The sequence below is a fragment of the Oncorhynchus gorbuscha genome, linkage group LG05, assembly GCF_021184085.1.
Source record: "Oncorhynchus gorbuscha isolate QuinsamMale2020 ecotype Even-year linkage group LG05, OgorEven_v1.0, whole genome shotgun sequence".
NCBI classification, from domain to species: domain Eukaryota; kingdom Metazoa; phylum Chordata; class Actinopteri; order Salmoniformes; family Salmonidae; genus Oncorhynchus; species Oncorhynchus gorbuscha.
This window is the reverse complement of record NC_060177.1, coordinates 36,134,620-36,159,444: the sequence shown is the minus strand read 5'-3', so window position 1 is coordinate 36,159,444 and position 24,825 is coordinate 36,134,620. Positions and strand designations below refer to the sequence as shown.

The window sequence follows — 24,825 nt, the reverse complement described above, 5'->3', positions numbered from 1 at the left end:
TAACAGTAAGTTGACACACCAACTGACTTCCTGGTTGGGGCCCCCTAGCGGCCTCTTATATCGCTTATGACTCGAAATGGCACTGATCAGTTGTGTATATCCAGCTATATACCTTAACCCCAAATGAATGGAAGAAATATGGGAAAGACATTTTGGATTATGGTATAAAGTTAGATATGCACACCCGATGGTGTGGGGCATGGGTTAATCCTGACATTACTTTTGATATCTGAAACCCTCCAACAAACTTTGATTTTGGAGTGTAATGTCCTTTTAATAGTCAACATTTTGGTAGTCTGTCAAATAACATCTGTTAGTCTGTATCAATTCAGTTACATACATAGGTTACCTTTGTCCAAGTGTTCTTTACTTCAACCTGCCTGCTGTAAAGGAACCTTTGCTATTAGTTGGCCTATGCTGCCATCTAAGGATATACAGTACCAGTCAAAAGTTTGGACACCTACTCATTCCAGTGTATTTCTTTATTTTACTATTTTATATATTGTAGAATAATAGTGATGACAAACTATGAAATACTACATATGGAATCATGTAGTAACCAAAAAAGTATTAAACAAATCAAAATATATTTTAGATTCTTCACCCTTGGCATTCTTTCAGCCAGCTTCACCTGGAATGATTTTCCAACAGTCTTGGAGGAGTTCCCACATATGCTGAGTACTTGTTGGCTGCTTTTCATTCACTCTGGGGTCCAACTCATCCAAAACAACCTCAATTGGGTGGAGGCCATCTGACGCAGCACTCCATCACTCTTCTTCTTGGTCAAATAGTGCTTACACAGCATGGAGGTAGGTTGGGTCATTGTCCTGTTGAAAAACAAATGATAGTCCCACTAAGTGTAAACCAGATGTGATGGCGTATCACTGCAGAATGTTGTGGTAGCCGTGCTGGTTAAGTATGCCTTGAATTCTAAATAAATCACTTAGTGTCACCAGCAAAATACCCCCACACCATCACACTTCCGACTCCATACTTCACTGTGGGAACCACAAATAAGGAGATCATCCATTCACCTTCTCTGCGTCTAACAAAGACAAGGCTGTTAGAACCAAAAATCTCAAATTTGGACACATCAGACCAAAGGAAAGATTTCCACCGGTCTAATGTCCATTGATCAAGTCTCTTATTCTCATTGGTGTCCTTTAGCAGTGGTTTCTTTGCAGCAATTCGACCATGAAGGCCTGATTCCCGCAGTGTCCTCTGAACAGTTGATGTCAAGATGTGTCTGTTACTTGAACTCTGTGAAGCATTTATTTGGTCTGCAATGTCTGAGGCTTGTATCTTTAATGAGCTTATCCTCTGCAGGGTCTTCCTTTCCCATTGCGGTCCTCATGAGAGCCAGTTTCATCATAGTGCTTGATGGTTTTTGCGACTGCACTTGAAGAAACTTTAAAGGTTCTTGAAATGTTCCAGATTGACTGACCTTCATGTCTTAAAGTAATGATGGACTTTAATTTCTCTTCTTTTATTTGAGCTTTTCTTGCCATAATATGAACTTGGTCTTTTACCAAATAGTGCTATCTTCTGTATACCACCCCTACCATGTCACAACGCAACTGATTGGCTCAAACGCATTAAGAAGGAAAGAAATTCCACAAATAAACTTTTAACAAGGCACACCTGTTAATTGAAATGCATTCCAGGCAACTACCTCATGAAGCTGGTTGAGAAAATGCCAAGTGTGCAAAGCTGTCATCAAGGCAAAGGGTGGCTACTTGGAAGAATCTCAAATATAACATATATTTTGATTCGTTTACCACCTTTTTTTGGTTATTATATGATTCCATATTTGTTATTTCATAGTTTTGATGTCTTCACTACTATTCTACAATGTGAAACATATTTTTAAAAAAGAAACTCTTGAATGAGTAGATGTCTAAACTTTTGACTGGTACTGGATATATTTTTACATATTGTTTTCCAAACTAGATTACAAATATTAAAGACCTGAAATGAGGCATTACAACACACACGCACGCACACACACGTCTGTTGAAATTCTACTTGTCATATCCTGCCGTCTGGTGGATTTTCCCTCCCAGTACTATCCAATTTGGAGGTACTAGTTGTGTCAAAAGGCACCCGACAAAAGTAACGGATCTGAGCGTATGGATTTGCTGTTTATACGTTAGGGAAAGATCAGATATGTATCAGATTTTCCAAATAATTGGCAAAAGACCAGAATTCAGTTGCCTGTGTTCAAGCAGCCAATTTGTGCAAAAACAGCTCCCTGATTTAAAATGTAAAATGGTGGGACTCCAGAGTGGCGCAGCAGTCTAAGGCACTGCATCGCAGTGTTGTGGCATCACTACAGCCTGGGGTTTGATGCTAGGCTGAGTCATTACCTGCCGTGACAGGGAGTCCCGGCCGTGACCGCATGACTTGACCTTTGCCTCTCCCAAGCCCGTTGGCAAGTTGCAGTGATGAGACAAGATCGTAATCATGAACTTGGGAGGAAAAAAGGGGTTAAATAAAGAATGTAAAATGGTTAAGATTAGGTAAGAGTTATGGTTAAGGTGAGGGTTACAATGAAACTCATGTTTAATGACTGAGTGGAACTCTCATTCAACTCACGAGTTGAATGAGAGTCAATTACAAAATGTTGAGATGAGCCCAAGCCTGGTTTATGTTACTGTAGTCTATCTGCTGCCACTTGCTCACCTGTAATGCAACAGCTTTATTATTGGAAAAAGTGATATTTGGCAAAGTTAAGTGTAAGGAATACTCAGGAAGAAAAAAGTATAGATTCACACGCAGAGTGCAGCAGGTGTTTATTTCCCCTTCACAGAAGGCAGGAATCGTGGTCACAAGCAGGCAATGGTCATACACAGGTAGACAAACAAGCAGGTGAAACAAAACTAGGACTGAAGGCTATCACTGGTTCTCACAAACTAACTATGAAAAGGCTGAGTAGAGTCAAAACAAACAATACCTCACAAAGGCACAAACAGAATGAACTGAACTAAATAAGGAGCTGATGAGACCAGGTGAGTAACTAACAAAAGTGAAATCAATGAACAAAAATGAAAGACATGGCTACGTTCAAGAACACAAAGAAACAGGGCTATGTTCAAGAACACAACGACACAGAACACAAGTTTGACTAAGAAAATAAATACAGAACCTTACAGTAAGTGTTTTGGAAACCTCAGAATCAGCTTTTTCTGATACTACACAACAAAAATATAAACGCAACATGTAAAGTGTTGGTCCCATGTTTCATGAGCTGAAATAAAAGATCCCAGAAATGTTCCATATGCACAAAAATTTTGCGCACAAATTTGTCCTTTGCCAAGAAAATCCATCCACCTGACAGGTATGGCATTTCAAGAAGCTGATTAAACAGCATCATCATTACTCAGGTGCACCTTGTGCTGGTGACAATAAAGGGCCACTCTAAAATGTGCAGTCTTGTTACACAACACAATGACACAGATGTCTCAAGTTCAGAGGGAGCGTGCAATTGGCATGCTGACTGCAGGAATGTCCACCAGAGCTTTTGCCAGAGAATCATATTTTAATTTCTCTACCATAAGCCGCCTCCAACATTGTTTGAGAGAATTTGGCAGTACGTCCAACCGGCCTCACAACCAAAGACCACGTGTAACCATGCCAGCCCAGGACCTCCAAATCCGTCTTCTTCACCTGTGGGATTGTCTGAGACCAGCCATCCGAACAACTGATGTCACAGTGGGTTTGAGCAACCGAAGAATTTCTGAACAAACTGTCAGAAGCTGTCTGAGGGAAGCTCATCTGCGTTCTCGTCGTCCTTACCAGGGTCTTGACCTGACTGTAGTTCAAAGTCGTAACTGACTTCAGTGGGCAAATGCTCACCTTCGAAGACCACTGGCACGCTGGAGAAGTGTGCTCTTCACGAATGATTCCCGGTTTCAACTGTATTGGGCAGATCTACCACCGTGTATGGTGTCGTGTGTGTTGGGGGGGGGGGGGGGCAAGTGGTTTGCTGATGTCAACATTGTGAACAGAGTGCCCCATGGTGGCGGTGGGGTTATGGTATGGGCAGGCATAAGCTACAGCCAACGAACACTACTGCATTTTATCATGAACTATTTGAATGCACAGAGATACCGTGACAAGATCCTGAGGACCATTGTCGTGCCATTCAGTCAAACCAACTCATGTTTCGGCATGATAATGCACAGGCCCATGTCGCATTGTAAAATAAGAATTTGTTCTTAACTGACTTTCCTAGTTAAGGTGAAATAAAAACAATTTAAAAAAAGGATCTGTACACAATTCCTGGAAGCTGAAAATGTCCCAGTTCTTCTATGGCCACATACTCACTAGACATGTAACACATTGAGCATGTTTGGGATGCTATGGATTGACGTGTATGACAGTATGTTCCAGTTCCCGCCAGTTCCATATATTTATATATAGGAGAATATGGTTAACAGTAATATTTGATGGGACCAATTAAGTTCCATGTTATTTTCTGTGCATTTGCAGTACTTCAGATAGTAGGCATTGTTTGTGGCTTTCAAAGAATATACTTAAACATTAATAAGAAGGTAATGCTTTCGACTGCCTTAAAGATTGATCTTGAGGAAAGATCAAATACACCTGCCTCTTCTACTTTCAAAAATATACTCTCTGTCTACTAAATTAAGTACATCTGCAGAATGTTCATTTTAGTCACATGATACTGCAACATTTTATTTCTAGATGCTTTTGATATTTATTTTGTTCACAGGGTTGGGTAGGTTACTTTCTAAATGTAATCCGTTACAGTTAGTAGTTACCTGTCCAATATTGTAATCAGTAATGTACCATTTGGATTACCTAAACTCAGCAATGTAACCTGATTACATTCAGTTACTTTTAGATGACTTTCCCCTTAAGAGGCATTAGAAGAAGGCAAATATATATGTTACCAATTGAATTACATCCATTGCAGGATAAATCTATGTTAAAGTTTACATAGCTGGCCATATATGGATGTCAACTTTTACTGTATAGGTTGGTTATGTAGGCTTCTTGTAACCCATTGATTTCTACTAAATATAATAATACAATTAAATTATATCTTTACATTAAAAAACAAAGTCTATCAGAATTCCAGTCATTCCAATAAATAATAAACCCTTTGGTCTTCAAGAATAGGACTTGGAAATATGGAAGCATAGATTAGCCAAATTGTTTTCCCTGAGCATAATCCCAAAACGAAGGATTTATTTGCCAGCCCTGTTTATGATCATGTTGTCATGGAGGCTCATTGATTCGAGTTGAAAAATAAATGCTGCGCTCATGGAATGGCATGCTTTGAGCACTACTGAAAAGTGCTATTTACATGTGAAAAATGAATGCCATATGCTGCGTTTGCTATAGACCTGTTGTTTACTTTTTTGTTTGTGACACGTTGATATCTTGATAATATGCAGCTGTTTAAAGGACAAATCTACAGATGAAACAATAACAAAACTGCTGCCCCGTCTCTGTTTTGGTTAAAAAAACTGAGGGATGGGCCTGGAGAAATGTAACCACTCTCAGATAAATTGACATAGCTATGGATGTAAGGTCTGACCATCCATGATATCAAAATTATTATTTTAACCATATTATGAGGCTATACAGTGTTTGCTTACATTTACAATTTTTACAAACTTTGGAGAAAAACAAGCTTATATTTTGGGTTCTCATGGAGTGTGACAGTTGAACTAAACTCATGAGGCATTTATAAATTATATTATTCAAGAATCAATCAGTCCAACAATGGATGTAGCAACTACAGATTGCCCCTTTAAGTCTATCAAAAGTGTGCAGGTTTGAGCATGTGTCCGTTAGGCCTATGGATGTATTTTTTTTATCAGCATGAATTAGATTACATCAATGCACTATGTAGATATCAATAATAAGGGATATCCGTGTCACCGTAGACTACAACACTGCTGTCATCATTACCTCCAAGCGTTTATTCAAATTGAATAATCTTCGGATGCCGACTGCAGTCGCACCACTGGAAGACATAGCTTGGACTGTAGCCTACAAAAGTATATTCTTTTCCCGCGATCCATCAAACACATTTGATGTGTCATCATAGTCTCTGACTTGTGGTCAGACTCGCTCACGTGTAAAAAATGTAAACGTACGCCTTTTTTTCAATTCTGATTTGAATGTCATCGTGAAAACAGAAGTGTCAAGGATTTTTTTTCTCCCCATAGAGCACTAACAGCTATTCTAGAGAGGCACGCTGCCAAAACAACATGCTTCACATTTCCCCTGTGAATACCCAAATCATAGCCGCTGTTCAGAGCCCCAACCCATCCGGCTCAGTCCCTGAAGGAGCTGAAGCCGAAGCTGCCGTCAGGCCTGCCAGGAGGGTTGGAGATGATCCTGGGGATCTTCTGCATCAGCTTGGAGACTGCTCTCCTGCAGAATGAGGCTGGGGAAGTGTCAAGTTGCTGGATCACATCTCCATAAAGAACACTAATGATGCCCGCTGTCTCTTCCCATCCATCACGCACCGAAATCTCATGGAAGGACAGTTTTAGGTCCTATGACAGGCCTTCTCCATCCTCAGTGCTCACCATTCGGTCAAACTCAAGGTCCTTATTGTTGGCCACAATAACTATGAGTGGAGGCTCAGGGCAGCACTTGCGGGCGCCTGAAGAGGAGTGGATGTGATTGATGAGGAAACAGAGGCACATGTCCTTGTCAAAGCTGTCTGTTAGAGTACACAATGACAAATCCATCTCCCCACTTTATCTTCTCTTCAATCTTCCTCCTTACAAGAAATCTATATTTAGTTATAGAATGTCAAAAACAACACAAAAATCATAGATTTAAAAAAAAAAATTATACCTGAGAATACCAAACATTAGGAACACCTTCCTAATATTGAGTTGTACCCCCCCCCCCCCCCCCTTGCCCTCAGAACCGCCTCAACTCGTTGGGGCATGGACTCTTCAAGGTGTTGAAAGCGTTCCACAGGGATGCTTCCCACAGTTGTGTGTGGTGGATCATTCTTGACACACAGGAAACTGTTGAGCGTGAAAAAACCCAGCCGCATGGAAGTTCTTGACACAAACAGGCGTGCCTGACACCTACTGCCGTTCAAAGGCACTTAACTCTTTTGTCTTGCCCATTCACCTTCTGAATGGCACACATACACAATCCATCTTTCAATTGTCTCAAGACATAAAAATCCTTCTTTAACCGGTCTCATCTTCACCTACTCTGATTGAAGTGGATTTAACAAGTGACATCAATACGTAACCTCTGCGTTGCAAGACGTTTGCGTTATTCGTCCACCCATCCACCCCGACATCCATCCACGCTGACCAATCACCCTCTGAAGACAGTAACAGTCTTACAGTCGTGAAAAAGTACAGTAATTATAATCGGAAGATACTAGTAACATGTACATTTGATTGGTAACAGAATACATAGTAATAGTACAACTGCAGAATAAATAATGCTGTCATTGAAAATTGTACACCCAAGGTAGGCTACTGCCCCTTTAAGAGCTAGAATAAATTGCGATTCTCACCAAATATGTTGTCTTCTCACTATTGAAACTCCACAAACAATAAACAGCTTATGAAGCTCTCAGCCAATAGATCCATTTTTTTGTAGATTACTTGTTTACAATATTGATTATATTGAATAAAACTCATTGACAAATCACTAATCAATGAGCACACATGTTCTTCCATGGAACCTGCATCATCTCTCTTTGTAGCACCAATGTGAGGGTTTATAGCAGGGGAAACGGTGTTGCAGTAGTCTAGTGTGTGGTGCGCGAATAATGACAAGCGAACTTGGGGAGCTTTGTGTTCACATCCTCCTAAAAAAGGGAACCGAACTGAGACTACCTCTCCAGACGGTCTCAGTTCGGGGCCCTTTTGAAGGGTCTGAGTTATTTTGGAGTATTCACACTGCAAAAAAATTAAGCGAACCACACTGAGTTCACAAAACTTGGCTGAAAGGGACCAAGTGCGAAAATACACCGTGTCCCAGATTTTCACTTACTATATTATGTTATCCTTCTTTGCTGTCTTCAAGCTAGGTTTCTCCACTGTGCAACATGATATCATAGGTGTCCTATGGCTATTTGTCATATAGGTGAGAAACTGGGCCTGGATTTCACCAATTTCATAACAGATTCATAAACAATTGACCTATGACAGTTTGCTTAAATTGTACTTATACAACACATCTGTTTACATAAAAAGGCACATTTACAAAGATTCACTTGAAAGACACCAAATGTTGTCCATAACTATGTTTTCCCATTTATATTTTCAACTGAGCATGTGTTCCAAATTTCAGTGGCACATTCATTGGCCAAAAGTTTATTTACAATTCAAAACATGTAGCATCATGTCAATCTGGGAGCAACTTCAATTGTGTTGATCCGAAGCACTGTTTGTGGTTGCACAATAACTGAAAAAGGAAAAGACAATAGTTAGTCTTGCAGCAGCCACACGTAAGCAGCATTATTCTGAAACACACACTGTCAGGTTATTCATACTGGTTTTACAGAATTTACTTCAGAGGATGAATATAATTTAGAATGTATGAACAGTTAATGAATAAAAAATGCTATTACAACGCAAGGCCTCAAGTGTGCCTTTTTTCTGTTGTGATATCCTGGGGAATTTCCACTCTCTAGAGAGATTTAATGTTCCTGTTTACTCCAAGAAAACAATATCAAATTATACTTGACCAGTAATTGGCATGTGTGGACAGAGGAATTCAGGTCATTCACTGAATCTAAAAAGAGAATCTTAGAATTGATGATCAAGTGATCACCCAACTACAGTGTATTCAGAAAGTAGTTAGACACCATGACTTTTCCCACATTTTGTTACGTTACAGACCTACTGTAAAATTGATTCAATTATGTCTTCCCTCATCAATCTTCACACAATGCCGCATAATGACAAAGCAAAGTAAGAGTTTAGACATTTTTTAACATGTATAAAAAAAATCTAAAACAGAAATACCTTATGTACATAAGTATTCGGACCCTTTGCTATGTGACTCGAAATTGAGCTCAGGTGCATCCTGTTTCCATTGATCATCAATAAGATGTTTCTAGTCCACCTGTAGTCCACCTGTGGTCAATTCAATTGATTGGACATGATTTGAAAAGGTACACACCTGTCTATATAAGGTCCCACAGTTGACAGTGCATGTCAGAGCAAAAACCAAGCCATGAGGTCGAAAGAATTGTCCGTAGAGTTCAGAGACAGGATTGTGTTGAGGCACAGATCTGGGGAAGGGTAACAAAAAATGTCTGCAGCATTGAAGGTCCCCAAGAACACAGTGGCCTCCATAATTCTTAAATGGAAGAAGTTTGGAACCACCAAGACACTTCCTAGAGCTGGCCGCCCGGCCAAACTGAGCAATTGGGGTAGAAGTGCCTTGGTCAGGGAGGTGACCAAGAACACGATGGTCACTTTGACAGAGCTCCAAAATTCCTCTGTAGAGATGGGAGAATCTTTCAGAAACCCAACAATCTCTGCAACACTTCACCAATCAGGCCTTTATGGTAGAGTGGCCAGATGGAAGCTTCTCCTCAGTAAGTTTGCCAAAAGGCACCTAGACTCTCAGACCATGAGAAACAAGATTCTCTGGTCTGATGAAAGCAAGATTGAACTCTTTGGCCTGAATGCCAAGCGACACGCCTGGACGAAACCTGGCACCATCCCCACGTTTATTTATTTGTATTTAACCTTTATTTAACTAGGCATGTCAGTTAAGAACATATTATTTACAATCACTGCCTACCCCGGCCAACCGCTGGGCCAATTGTGCGCCGCCGTATGGGACTTCCAATCACGGCCGATTGTGATGCCTTTAGCACTGAGATGCTGTGCCACTCGGGAGCCCCAAATTGGTTAAGCGTGGTGGCGGCATCATGCTGTGGGGATGTTTTTCAGCAGCAGGGACTGGGAGACTAGTCGGGATTCAGCAAAGACAATGCAGGAGAGCTTCAGGACAAGTCTTAAAATCCATAAGCGGCCCAGCGAGAACCCAGACTTGAACATCTCTGGAGAGACCTGAAAATAGCTGCACAGCAACATTCCCAATCCAACCTGACAGAGTTTGAGGATCTGCAGAGAAGATTAGGAGAAACTCCCCAAATACAAATGTGCCAAGCTTGTAGCGTCAATACCCAAGAAGACTCGAGGCTGTAATCACTGCCAAAGGAGCTTCAACAAAGTACTGAGTAAATGGTCTGAATTCTTATTTAAATGTTATATTTCAGTTGATCATTTTTACTAAATTTGCACTAATGTCTAGAAACTGGTTATTGTCATTAAGGGGTATTGTGTGTAGATTTGGGGGGGGGGATATTTAACCAATTTTATAATAAGGCTGTAATGTAACAAAGCAAAACAAAAAAACTACCTTGGAATGTGTCACTTTCCCACACAAACTCTTGCAGCTTTTACACACTTGTTCATGCAGACAATTCTCCCAGGGAAATTATACTTGACATTTACATTAGAGTATTGTTGTTTAGATTGTTTCCCAATTTAAAACATTTCATTTACGTGCCATAGGAATATTAAGGGAATAAAGGAATAGTGTTGTTGCTAGCTTTGATTTGTACATTACACAAGGTTCAAATATTATTTTAACTTCATTGTTTAAATATCAGGAAAAACATGTAAAAAAACTAAATACTTCTTTTCTTCTGGTATCTGTGTCTTTTCCAGAACCGCATGTGAACTTTGGGCCAGGATTCAGTCTTCTCAATGACAGTTGCCTCTACTCTGACCAAATTACGACTACATGTGAAAAGAGGGGAAATGACTGTTAGAAATATGACAAAATTAGAGCAGTATATTCTACGCCTTACTGCATACATTCAAAACCAAAACATGCATAATCCCCCCACCCAGTTGAGATAATATAGAACTAGAAAAGTTACCCGAGTAGGGGCCTCCCAATCAGCGTGAACTCTTCTCCACCAACCAGCAGCACCTATTAGATGGAAGGAGTTTTGTCCATAAAAAAAGTGCAGCCTTGATGCTAGGGTCTACCAACATTGCAGACTTATTTGTGACTTATTTGAGTGGCAAAAATAGGACGAGTGAAAATGTGTTGTGGTTGAGAACTGTAATTTAGTAAAAATACATCAAATAATTTACAGATGTTTGGGTTGACAATGACAGCAATGGAGTTGGTAAGAGCATAAAAAGAACTGGGACAAGGCTAAAAAGATTTGGCATGTGTGGAAAATGTGTCCCTTCCAAATAGTAATGACACTAAGAATATAAAGCACAGACCTTCTCAAGTCTAATCCTGTCACCACATTCAGCATCAATGTGGTTTTCAATGAGGATCAGGTCTTCATTTGTCACTTTCCACTGTCGACTTGCAAAATGGACAACTGCAAAAAGCCTTCCATAGTCTTCCTTTGCAAGAAGGGTGTTCACATTTTCTAGAACCACTGAAAGGCAATGGGAGAGTGATCGTTCAGACACAGTAAATTACAAAAACACTGAATCTAAAGATTGATTTAGTCCTAGGCTGAAATTGTATGTCTCTTTCACTACAAAATAGGCCTGTGTTAAAATGTTTTAAAGGACAATTATTTCACATAAATAGTCTTTGATGTGTGGATAATGTAGGTTTTGCTTGATCAAAACTAAGAAAGCATTCAGAAAGCAACAATCAGTGTACATCGGTCATCCTTTCCCCCACCTTTGTGCTGCCTCTCCTCTTCGTCACTGCTGATATAGGACACTTCTGGCCACGGTGGTCTGGATAAGGACGTTGGTGGTACATAACTGCTGGGGAACATGAGCCAAAATTGCGTTATTTTGATTCTATCATATTTTAGGTGGGTGAAGGTGTTCTCTTTAAATGATTTGAGATCACACAGAATGAATTGTAATCTAGAATCAATTGTGGAGTATGAATACATAATCATTTTACATTATGAAGTTGAGTGGATATACTGTACCTTGATGGTAATTTGCTCTGAGAACTTTGATGACGTGCTATTGCAGGATATAGAAGTCCTGAATGACAGATTATTCAGTGAGTTAATTCCCTCCGGGAGAGATTGATAATATTCATTGTCTGAAATACAAACTTGTTGTGTAACTATTCACTGGCTATAAATTATTTACACACCAAGATCAATACATTAAATTGCGACATATTTTAAACACATGAGACATATTAATGAAAGCTGCTGTTTTGCCTTTGGATTTCAACACAACATACTCATCAAGCTTGTGAGATGTAGCCTAACCGGCTAATGGTTAGCTGATGTGCACATTTAGCTTGATCTATTCCAGAGATAATACATCTCACGGATAACTTGACCAGTTAAGATTTGTCGACATAAGGGTGAACAACCTACCCATTTGATTAAGAACAGGAATTTTCACATGACGTGCTTGTAATCTCCAACACGTTCTCAGCATCTCCAGATATCCACTTCTCAAAGTCAGCGCCATCTTGCCTATCAATATTAGGTGTTACAGTCATTGCATTCCCCGGATTCCTATCAAATAAAAACAGTTCCATTTAAAAATTGTTGTTAGGAAATTGAAGATGCACAATGACCATACAGATGTCGCTCCGACATTTCCTGCTTGCTAAAATTATAATAGATCGCCTAATTTCATGCAATGTGACAAAACAAGCAAGTATAGTGTAGAGATGTATTGTACCATCTAAACCGTGTGAAATATATTTCCCATAACCAAAAATATTGTATTTTCAGCTGTTTGAAGCTGGTGTACAAAACCGAAATTAAAAGGAAAAAAAAAAAAAAATTTAAGAACAGGAGGCATATAAATAGCGCACATAAAACATATCTACCGCTTTCAATTAGATGTATAACGCACATTTCTATGTGAATTTGGTCATCGCCCAAAAAAGGACATATTGCAGCTTTAAGACCCCAACATTTCACTAGTTTTTTTGTGCAAAATAAGTATTGAATACATCATTGTAGTGTAAGGCAGAAATAAGTGTGAATAAATGAGAAATATACTGCCACATACCTAAAGAATAACATATACCATTAATAATCTTAGATTGTCAAAGACACCAGCTACTCAAGTCATAAACTGTTCTCTCTGCTACCGCACAGCAAGCGGTACTGATGCATGAAGTCTGGAACAAACAGGGCCCCGGACAGCTTCTACCCCAAAACTATAAGACTGCTAAATAGTTTACCAATAGCTACCTGGAATATCCGCATTGACCCTTTTTGCACTAATCTGTTTGACTCATCACATACTCCGTATCTATCCTGTTGCTAGCCACTTTATCCCTACTTATATGCACATTTATAAACTGGGTGGTTCGAGCCCTGAATGCTGATTGGCTGACAGCCTTGGTATATCAGACTGTATACCACAGGTATGACAAAACATTCATTTTTACTGCTGTAATTACGTTGGTAACCAGTTTATAATAAGAAATAAGGCACCTCAAGGTGCCTCGGGCACCTCAGGGGTTTGTGGTATATGGCCAATATACCATGGCTAAGGGCTGTTTCCAAGCACTCCGCGATGCGTTGTGCACAAGAACAGCCCTTGGTATATTGGCCATATATCACCCCCCCCCTGTGCCTTACTGCTTAAATCTACCTCATTTACCTCATACACCTGCACATCGACTTGGTACTGGTACACAGTGGTCATTTTATTTATTTTCATTTTTTCTACAATTTCATTTTTTCTTGAATTGTTTGGAAGGTTCCGTAATAAGCATTTCACTGTTCGTCTACCCCTGTTGTTTACGAAGCATGTGATTTGATAAGGCATACTTTTTATTCCAAAATAAATACATTAAAAACTATATTTTTGTAGGTTCCCGTGAGGACTTTTCAAAGCCTCTCAACACTTTGGCAAAAACAAACAGAACACAGTGTCTGGAGACACCTCTGTGGAAAAGCAACAGCTCATTGTTTTTTAGGGGGGACTACCAGTTGGTCAAATAATGAAAGTCACAGTGGGGTGCCAAAACACAGAGTTGGCTGTGAATTGTCTATTTACAGTTTAATATTACTGTATTGAATGGCCATTTCCTTGTCAAGATTGTGTGACATCTTTTTTTAATGTACATTGGCAGAGATATTTATAATAACTAACAGAAGCAGACTCCAGTGCTGCAACCTTTGAAATACCTGTCCTGTCACACCCTGATATTTCACCTGTCATTGTGCCTGTCTCTACCCCCCTCATTATCCCCAGTGTACTTATACCTGTGTTCCCTATTTGTCTGTTGTCAGTTCGTTTTGTTTTGTGTTTTCCCCTTGCTCCTGTCTGTTCTAGTTCCTGTTTTCAATTTTTTTCCCGGTTTTTGCCTGCCCTGAGTCTGCCTGCCGTTCTGTACCTTGCCACACCATACTGGATTATTGACCCATGCCTGCTCTGACCTTGAGACTGCCTGCTGTTCTGGACCTTTTGAACCCTATCTGGATTACTGACCTCTGCCTACCCCTGACCTGTCATTTTGCCTGCTCCTGTATTAGTAATAAAACTTTGTTACTTTGACACTGTCTGCATCTGGGTCTTGCCTGAAATGTGATAGTACAAACTGGCCATGACTGACCCAGCAGACTCGGACCAGCACCGCAACGCCATCTCCTCCCAAGGAGCCACCATTGAAAGGCACGAGGAGACCTTGGCCGAACACATTGCTGGAGCAATTCCGCGGATTGTCTATTAGGCAGCCTACCACAAAGGTAAACTCCCAGCCCCTCAGTAACCCGGCTGTTAGCAGCGCCGTATCCCCAGTTTCCGGGAGCCCACTTGTTTGTCTGCCGCTGTCGTCGTCGACTCCGGTCGGCCCTTCTCAAGACCACCTCCAGGTATCGGCGACAAGCGGATCACCACAGGACCCCGGCTCCCCAGTATCGTCTCAGGCAGAAGGAATGGCTGTCCACCCAGGATCTGTCCCTCTGGGTGGAATCGCACAAACTCTCCCTGTGGTTTATCGGCCCTTTCCCCATCTCCAAGGTCATTCGTCCCTCTGCTGTTCGTCTTCTGTTGCCCTGTACCCCCCATATACATCACACTTTTCATGTGTCCAGAATTAAACCCATGTCTCACAGCCCTTTGTCTCCTGTTTCCATTGTCTGGTGTGGGGGGGTGATATGAGACATAATTAATCCTTACCACTGTGTGGCTGTCGCCTACCTTTGAACGTCTGACTAACATGACACCAACGCCTTATTAACAACTGCATTATGCCTGTGTGTAACTAACATGTCATCATATCAATGCCTTACTAACGTCTGTATGGCGCCTGCATGTTCATGAAAGTCATAAGGTGCATAGTTTATATTAAATCTCAACCATAAATGTTAGAAATGTACAGTTTTTCCCATGTTACAGTGTAGCTGCAGCCTATGGCTTGTGTATTTCCTATTATCAATGATTGCCTAGAAAAATTCATGTCCAGTCTATAGGTAATCTGTCTTTCCCTCAACCCCCCACGGCATGTTTTATAAGTGCGGATAACGACTCTGCCACTCAAGCATGCTTTTGGGGTACAGTCGACTTCAGGCTAGAAGGTTGAGGGTTCGAGACCTGCTCCCTGCTGTTTCATTACAGTATGTATATACTGTTACATCAATGGAATGAGTGAGATAGTGATGTCTTGGAGGTTTCTTCAATCTTCCTCAAACAAACTTTTCCCCGTCTCATCATTTTACCCTATTAATTCAGGTATGTAATGTGCAAAAGTGCAATATGACTTAAAATATTGAGGTAACATGGTTAGTTACATAGTCCATGAGTTTGGTGAGGTTTGAAGGCAGTTTTAACCGAGTGAAAAACTGGTTGATATTTTCCCCATTGTAAGTAATGGAGTTCTCTTAATCCCTAAGAGAAGGGATTAAGATGGCGTCTGAACTTTCTGTACTTCTTTTCCCACATTCCCTTTGTGTTTGTATGAAAATATAATTTAACAGTTCGCTATCTTGATGCTAACCAAATTTTGCTTGGATTAGCACTAGCTAGCGCTAGGCTACCTGTTTTTAGTCAATGTCAGCGTACATGTTAGTGATTCATGTAATGGTTGTAGCATTGTTTTGCATAGACCTCCAGCAAAAAAATAATTCTCGAAATTGAAACTGATAGTATAGTGAGTTACATATATTTATATACTGGGTGGTTTGAGCCCTGAATGCTGATTGGCTGACAGCCGTGGTATATTTAAGCAATAAGGCACGATGGGGTGTGGTTTATGGACAAAATACCAAAACTAAGGGCTGTTCTAAGGCACGACGCATCGGAGTAAATTGTAATGTATCCCTTGATGGTATTTGTTAGTTCAACATTGTTGTAACATAGGACATATAATAGATATATTTAACCACAAGGGTGTACTAATGAGCTATGATTTTAAAATCATAGAGGACTACTAGATAAGCGAAGGCCTGATTAAAAGAAAACATGCCAGCCAGACAAGCCAGTGTATGAATCAAATGTATTTGCTTATGAATGGAGTGGAAATTAGCTGACTTTGTAAGTAACATTAACCCCCGATGCTTGTTTATTCATAAAAAGCAGATTGTGGTAAATAACGTTAATCGCAATGGTTAGCCTATGCAAATTAATTGGAAAACAAAAGCTTATTAATAGGAATACATTTAGCCTAATTGGAAACAAATATGACATGGGGGGGAAAGACAGGATTCTATTCAGGCTTTTGTTTGTCAAATCCAGATGAAATATAGGTCTTCATGTGTATCAAATCTGTGGGTGATTGTGGGCTAAATCAATGACAAACAACTGAAATGTTCAGGCTTCATCATGATCTGTGATCAAAACAGGCGTTTTCGGTTCGGTTTAGGCTAAGGTCATGCAAAAGAACGCAACTGCACTGAAATTAATAACCTGTTTCAATTGGATTCTCCTGAATAATAAATGTTTTTATCGGTTAAACTGTTTGGTCTATGCATAGACCCATAACAATTCTAACTTTTTGGTATTTTGCTGTAGGCATAGCCTTCCACTAATATTTTAAATTGCTGAGCATTTACAAACCACATTTTCCTGTGATGTTGAGGCTGAGCAAGACCTTCGATAGACTGTGGAAATAATCGTAGATTGCTTTATATAATCTGGACCGTTGTTTTCCTAAGGCTAAGCAAATAAGGGGTCGCATATGCTTTCTGCCCGTCTCTATAAATCAAATCTATTTATATAGCCCTCCGTACATCAGCTGATATCTCAAAGTGCTGTACAGAAATCCAGACTAAAAGCCCCCCCTTGGGTTGTGCCGTGGCAGAGATCTTTGTGGGCTATACTCGGCCTCGTCTCAGGATGGTAAGTTGGTGGTTGAAGATATCCCTCTAGTGGTGTGGGGGCTGTGCTTTGGCAAAGTGGGTGGGGTTATATCCTTCCTGTTTGGCCCTCTCTGGGGGTGTCATCGGATGGGGCCACAGTGTCTCCTGACCCCTCCTGTCTCAGCCTCCAGTATTATGCTGCAGTAGTTTGTGTCGGGGGGCTAAGGTCAGTTTGTTATATCTGAAGTACTTCTCCTGTTCTAATCGGTGTCTTGTGTGAATTTAAGTATGCTCTCTCTAATTCTCTCTTTCGGAAGAACTGAGCCCTAGGACCATGCCTCAGGACTACCTGACATGATGACTCCTTGCTGTCCCCAGTCCACCTGGATGTGCTGCTGCTCCAGTTTCAACTGTTATGCCTGTGATTATTATTATTTGTCCATGCTGGTCATTTATGAACATTTTGGCCATGTTCTGTTATAATCTCCACCCAAGCCTGGTTCCTCTAGGTTTCTTCCTAGATTTTGGCCTTTCGAGGGAGTTATTCCTTGCCACCGTGCTTCTACACCTGCATTGCTTGCGGTTTGGGGTTTTAGGCTGGGTTTCTGTACAGCACTTTGAGATATCAGCTGATGTACGAAGGGCTATATAAATACATTTGATTTGATTTAAAATCCCACGGTATAACAAGGGTTAGGCCTTTATCCTCACATACCCCTTCAATACGAACCCTGTTTTTAACCATAAGACATCTCCACAGAAATGTATAGCCTAAGGATTGCATGGTGACAGTGATTGTGTTTGTTAATCCGGTAAACTGGGAAGAGGGGAAACAAACAAGGTCAAATCATGACACTGATTTTCAGGTCAGATGCCAGAGTTTCTGAAATGGAATTCCGAGTTGGATGACTGTTCCCAAAAAAATATCCCAGTCCGAGCTCGTTTTAGTTCAAGTTCCCAGTTGTCTCGAACACACTGAGGTCGGAGATTGCAGAGTTCTGAGTTTTTTTGAGACCAAGCTACCTATTATTTCTGAATAGGGCTACCTCCAACAAAGAAGCCCTTGTGTCCGTACTGACTTGAGAAATAGGCATATCTACACAGTAAATGGTGGCTGGCTGCGATATCAACTACCAAAATAAATTTTGTATTGAGGCGGTATGCCCATTTCAGAAATCATGCACATTTATAAGGCATTCATGGTGAGATCTTTAATAATAAACTAAACAGACACTTAAACTAACGTGACGCGTAACACATGTATACATTACTGCGTTCATGGTAAGATGTGTCAGTTTGCTTTGAACTGTGACGTGTTACAACGCGAACACTAAGTCTATATGTTATGTACGTGTCACGTGACGGGAACACGTTGGCAGTTTGCCGCCTTAGAAAAAAATCTTGTCTTCATTGACAGTCCATGTTAACTCATGGCACTAGGAAGACATTAGGTGACTTCGTGAGAGGTGGCAGTAGCTTCACGGGTCGTCAGACACCCTGCAGGTGAACGGGCCTACCTTTGGCCTAAATTGAAAAAGTTTCCTGCTTTTAAAAATGACAGTAAATAAAGATACCAGCAGGTGTCCCCATCTAAAGAATTTAGCTACACTTGCAGTTGAGGCATGACAGGCTCTCAACTGAGATCTGTCAGCTGTGTACCCTACCAATAAATTAACCTTCTCAAGTTGACTCACATTTCAACACGTTATGCCTTAGACAAGGCAAATAGACAATTTCAATATGATTTTTTTCAACATTTTAATTGTACATAAACAAACCAACCAAATAGGGATCACAATTTTGGCTCACAAAACGACTGCTTATTGAGTGTGCACTTAGCTTCACGCCTGTGGAGACAAGTGTTATCCTTAAATCAAAAACATTTCAAAGACAATATCGAACTGAAATTATTAAAAAAGCAACTATTTTGGCCATCTAATAAATTCAGCAATGTCTATGTCTCACAGCAAAATCACAACATTGTAAAACAAAACAAAAATATACAGAAAGAAAAGTTAATTGAATTCAACAATAGGCGACTTCACAGAATTGCATTCTTATCAATTAATATTACAGCTGTACAGACTAAGGTTTGGTCATGTGGCAACTAAGCTCTACAATTTTGAACTTTTGAATTTCAATATCACATTGAAATATAATAACTTTGTTCTAGTAGAAAAGGAAACTGTAGAAACCAAAAGTTAAATAGAAAATCAGTCACTTTGTACCAATAATAATGCAAAAAATATCCAACAGGTTTATTTTCTAGGATCACATTTAAACTCAGACCTAGCAGCTGACAAATCTGGAAATACAATCTGTCACATAATATTAAAATTAAATGAGCCCAGTCAATCCAATGAGTCTATTTTCTCTGCAGGTCAATTCATTTAAGGAGATTCCATCCAACATATTTTTTGTTGAACGGGAGATTAATAACCCAGAGAAGTGGTTTTTAATGTGAAAATAAAGGGTAGTTCTTGAGTACAGAACATGTGACAGTTCTATAACGTAGTTAGAGGTTACATTTCTAAAACCCAATCCTGGTTTGAGAAGAGGGCCCTGATGTTAAACAGGGATGGAGCCATGTTAACTACTGCAAAGACAATGGTTTGTATACATGTGGACCACTGAAATGATGACAGTAGTAGGGATTCATAAGTAAAGCAAATTAATGATGTGCATTAACAACGACACACATTTAACATGCCTAAAGTTATCCGGCAAACTCAGGTCAGATAAAACATCACTTCACATGCTACACACTGTGCCAATGCAATACAACTATATTAACGACAAAGTATGCTAATAAAAACTGTGCTCTCTGGGAGTAAAATACAAAGTTTATCAGGAACTGCATGAAAAGGTAGTGTTTAGCCTTCATTATGAGAGAAAAACACTCCCAACCCAACAGAATTAATCCCAAAGTTGAAACAAATAAGCCTTTTAGGGCACATGCTTTATAACCTGGTTATCTAGTTTAGGGAATACTTGTACTACAGAAAAATCCAAATAATTCCAACACCTAACTTCACCTCAAGTCCTAATATAAAATAGGGGTCTTTAAAAATCAGTCTAAACACACACACACGAAAACCTACGAGGTACAACCCACCACATCAACGTTGAAAAAGAAACCAACCCATACTTTTGTTGCCCAGATCTTAACTTCAAAGGGCAACGTGTAAGAGAATGTGACCACCAGCATCGCTTGGCACTAGTTTATTCCTAACTTTTTTTATTCTATTAAAAAAAAGTCAATCACATTTTGCTGAGGATTTCAGTGAAGTTACAAAAAAAAGTGCATGCTAAATATATATAACTGAAAAGAAACTCAATTCTGCTCAATTTGGATATTTTATTAGTCAGACTAAGGATGATTTCCACACAAAAGGAAATTAAAACATGATGTGCCTGTGATGACTTCACACACTGAAAGACAAAAACGGTGATTCAAGTGTATATCGTTGTCACTCATTGAGCACTACCCAAAAATTACCCTCATACCAACTAACCTAACACAAAATCATCCCCAGAATATGACCAAAGACATCCTAAAAAAAGCTTAGAACTTACAAGAGAAATAACACGCACACGCAAAAGTAGTTTCTATAAATTGATTGGTTGCTTTCAGACACAAAACAAAAATGTAGTGTGGGGGGCGCTAGGAAGACCGCTCAAAACATAAAGGGAAAAATAAACGAGTTTACTATGAAGGCAAAAAAAAAAAAAAAAAAAATCTAGTGGTTATGTCAGTAAGTTCTCGAAAAAATAGATGATCTTTTTTGCTTGTAACAACTAATGTAGCTTTATACATTTATTTTCTTGGCAGTCTTTCTAGCGCACCCTATTGGCAGCACAAAGGACAAAAGAGAAACCGAACAAACAAAAACATTTTCCAATAAACGCCAAAAGCTAACAAAAGGTCAAAAAGGTGAACATTTCAAGCGTCATAGAAGTGGAGGACAACGAACTGGACGATGAACTTTTGACGTCACATCAACATGCTAGGCAAACGATGAACAAACGGGCACGAAGATATCTAGAATAAAACAAAACAGGGAGACAAACTTAGGTTAAAGCAACAACGGAAAAAGGAGAGGGAAGAAAAAAGAAAATCATAAATGATTATCTTTGCATGGGGAGGGGAAGGGTCACTACCAGATACAAAATCTAAACACAGAACATTTAATGTGAGACAGAAGAGGCGAAAAGGACAGAGGGGGAACACAAGCAACATGCGAACAGAGAATTGAGGTGAGAACTTACAGGACACAACAACACCGAGACACCACACTGACTGCCTACTACTGTACAGTCAACATTTGTGACTTAGTATTACGTTTGAGGACTTTTAATACAGTAGTCAAAAATATAAAGAAAATATATAAACGATCAGTAATATTCCAATTTCAGGAAATAATCCTCCCAAGGGGTTCAGCACCATCTGTCCCAATGTGCTTTAAAAAAATGTCCTTACGGATTGTAAAAATAGCAATTTTACGCTTGTAATGATAGTCACCTGGGTTATGAGCCAGCAATATTAGATTGTGCTTTGCTATAATGATCTATGAGAGCTGATTGTCAACTAATCTCAGTCAACATTTCTCTTGATTATGTGCTTAATCTGTTCATAATTCCATCATATGCAATGCAATATAACTAAGTTACATCCACAGCAAAGGAGCTTTTCTCGAGGTGCACTATACAAAACTGAGTGAAGTAAAGTATGTGTACTTTAAGTGGCAAGGAGGTAACTTTCTTTTTAAATAAAAAGGCAGTTTGTCAATACAATACAGAAAGTTTAAGTAAAGACAGCGCAAACAAACTGAAGACAATTTATAAAACAAATTATTAAAAATGTTTACGCTATAAAACTTTAAGACTACATTAGTCTGTTTCACGTTATAAACAAAATAGCTTTTCTGTGAGTGTTTGGCATGTTCTCTCTACCATGTTAAGAATTCCACGCAAAATGATGCCTTTCTTACAAAGCAAAAGTATGAGATGTACAGCAAAGTTTACAGCAATGGTTAAGTTCATGTACAACAACTATGTGCCCCCATCAGTTGAGATTCAGTCTTTGGACTTACTTTAAATGGCAGCAAATACCCTGGACTTAACCTTGCAGTAACCCTGCTTAATTAAGCCTATTTTCTCAGTTGGTATTGTTATGCACATGGAAATGATAGTTAAATAGGCACATATCTAGGTTGAACTCAAGTAAAATATTGATTTTCCCTATAATATATTCCATTCTTAAAATGCAAGGGGACAACAGTTTCGAAATCTTAAGCAGCTGGCAAATCCTACTCACTGGCCATACAAAATTGTCACTTGTTGCACATTAACAATAAACACTTGAATAGGGCTACACAGGTCAGTAGTTTAACCCTCCCATATTTAAATGTAGTAACCAACGTCACATTGGTATTCTACAAAAAAAAAAAAAATTTTGAAGATTGAAACAATCATTTCAATTCAGAGAAATAATGTAGGCAATAAATAGTTCCCGACACTTGGGAGAAGTATAAAACCTTTATAAAAATAGAAAAGGGCATAATAGTTTTGTAATATACATCTGGACAATTGCTTCTTTCCATTTCTATAAAAACACTAAGTTAATGGAAGTCTAAGGGATTACTGTTTGTTGTAGTGATTAACATTTATTTAACGTCTCCAATCATGAAATGCTAGAGTTTAGTTAATAATAAATACACACACTGGAATAAAAATCTGTAGGGATGTCAGTATTTTGAGGGAGTAGTCTCATCTAATCAGCTCTGAGAGGTAGAGCAGACTACTTGAACTGCGGATGAATAATTACAAAACATTTTGGTTAACGAGAGAAAAAATAAAATACAAATCAATTATAATATCTAATTAGAGCATTATTTTTGCATCGGTAATTAGTAGAGCTGATTGGATAATTTAGGATGAATCTGACAAATGTTAACTTCGAAAAGTCCCAATGTTGCTCTTTTCCAGGACACTCGATTGCTGCAAGCCCACAATGCCAAGTGATATTCCATTTAGTGTTAGAAGGAGGACTGATGTTCTACTTGAATTGACAGCTAAAAACAGAAAGGAAATAGATTGAATGTAAATATTCTAAATGGGGCGGAAGGCTCGTTTGAAGTTAAAGATCATGGGTGAGTAGAGACTAAGTTATTGCCACTACTGAAGTCACCGTTCCTCACTTAAAAGAAGACATGTGAAGGGCAGCATTAGACAGGTCAAATTTACACATCTGACATGTGGGGAATAAAATTACTCAAGCCAGATGACACCTTAACGGCTGTGTTCATAAAGTAGGACCCAATTATTCCTCCCTTCACACAAATTCAGCACAGTATTTGTTAACGACGCAGGATCCCATACGCTCTCTGACATTCAATTGAAAAAAAGGGTGAAATATTTCAGATAAACTACACTACATCCCTGAAGCAAGGGTGTGGCGTTGTGACATTGTCCTGAGACCAATCAAGAGGTTGGCAAGTTAAATATCTCACAAAACCATTCAAGGCAATACTGCTGACGTCTTACAAATCAATTCATTCAGTTGTAAAAAACTATATTTTGCTCCAAAATATGTTGAGAACAGAAATTCACGCTTCTTCTTGTTTAATAAATAAATAAATAAACAAACAAACAAAAAATGAGTAAAAGCCTACTGTATGCAATGTATTCCTGGTACAGCATCACAAATAGACTTTTCAGGCAACTTATAAATAAAACTTTTTTTTTTTTAATGGCTCATTTGCTGGAGTGAACTCAGATCTTGCGTACATAATTGATAATTGCAGTTGGCAAACAGCTATTGTTCTCTTGCCATTATCCGGTGCATGGTCTGTCCACCCTCATTTCAAAAAGGCAGTTCTCTGGAAGGCTCTGCATGACGCATCAGAGCGTTTAAGAACGCAACCATGGGGATGGTTTGGTTATGATGGGATTAAATTTGGAGTGGGGTCAGGTGGCATGATTAGGTGGTGGTGGGAGCAGGGGTGAAAATCAAGGGGATATTTTGGCAACTGGCTGTAATTGTGCAACATCATTATGACTCAACTTTCACACAGCAAACTAATGACACCGTAACTTAAAATGAACAAATACAATTACGTTTAAAAAAGAAAAATTCTAAATACAAAAACAGAACGCAAGTATCCAGTTTCAGTTGAGCAACATCCTTTTGCATGTTGCTTTTGTTTTCTGCTTGCGTTTGTTAATACAGAGAATAAAAAGGAGTGACCCCAGCAAAGTGGTAATCTTGTAATGCGCAAAGGGAGAGGGAAGAATCAGGCGAGGGTAGGGGTTTGCAGCAGGGTTTTAGTTTCTTATTCACACTCCACTTACCAGAAGGAAAAAAAAATCCTAACCAAGTCCAATTGAGAGAAAGCATTCAATATGGCTTGCTGTCATTTTTGGATCTCTTCAGCTGCACCTTTAGTCGCTTCATGCCAATTTGGAAACCGTTCATCGACTGAATGGCGGCCTGGGATGAGACTGGATTGTCATAACTCACAAAGCCTGTAAGAAAATCCAGATAAAAGATTTTTTTTAAATCA

At 39.4% G+C, this 24,825-nt stretch overlaps 2 protein-coding genes across 38 annotated transcripts in view; both read right to left on the bottom strand.

Moving 5' to 3' along the window:
- Positions 1-7,357: 7,357 nt before the first annotated feature.
- mrpl21 (mitochondrial ribosomal protein L21) lies at positions 7,358-12,530 on the bottom strand. Of its 2 annotated transcripts, none has more exons than XM_046348519.1 (7): positions 12,371-12,530; positions 11,966-12,023; positions 11,704-11,792; positions 11,286-11,449; positions 10,928-10,980; positions 10,681-10,784; positions 7,358-8,427 (listed from the first exon to the last, which is right to left on the bottom strand). In XM_046348519.1, exons 1-7 carry the CDS (start codon positions 12,465-12,467, stop codon positions 8,363-8,365), a joined length of 630 nt encoding a protein of 209 aa, XP_046204475.1. In that variant the 5' UTR covers positions 12,468-12,530; the 3' UTR covers positions 7,358-8,362. The 2 variants fall into 2 exon arrangements, with proteins under 2 accessions (XP_046204475.1, XP_046204476.1); XM_046348520.1 differs by having other exon boundaries at positions 11,704-11,789.
- Positions 12,531-18,997: 6,467 nt separating this feature from the next.
- The window catches only part of LOC124035900 (CUGBP Elav-like family member 1), a 43,068-nt gene continuing 37,240 nt past the window's right edge, over positions 18,998-24,825 (bottom strand). For 35 of the 36 annotated variants that reach the window (XM_046349757.1, XM_046349745.1, XM_046349746.1 and 32 more), the window contains one exon: positions 18,998-24,787. In XM_046349757.1, coding sequence (XP_046205713.1) covers positions 24,660-24,787 — 128 coding nt within the window. In that variant the 3' untranslated portion in view covers positions 18,998-24,659. The remainder of the gene's footprint in view (positions 24,788-24,825) is intronic. The other variant, XM_046349744.1, reaches the window with a different exon arrangement.

Bases quoted from the DNA above. Each gene is read 5' to 3' on its own strand.
- mrpl21 (XM_046348519.1), bottom strand. From the start codon at position 12,467: ATGGCGCTGACTTTGAGAAGTGGATATCTGGAGATGCTGAGAACGTGT. The intron at 10,981-11,285 runs GTCTGTGCTTTA...TCCATCTAATAG, and splicing joins ACAGGATTAGACTTGAGAAG to GTGCTGCTGGTTGGTGGAGA. The intron at 10,785-10,927 runs GTAACTTTTCTA...TTTCACATGTAG, and splicing joins ATTGGGAGGCCCCTACTCGG to TCGTAATTTGGTCAGAGTAG.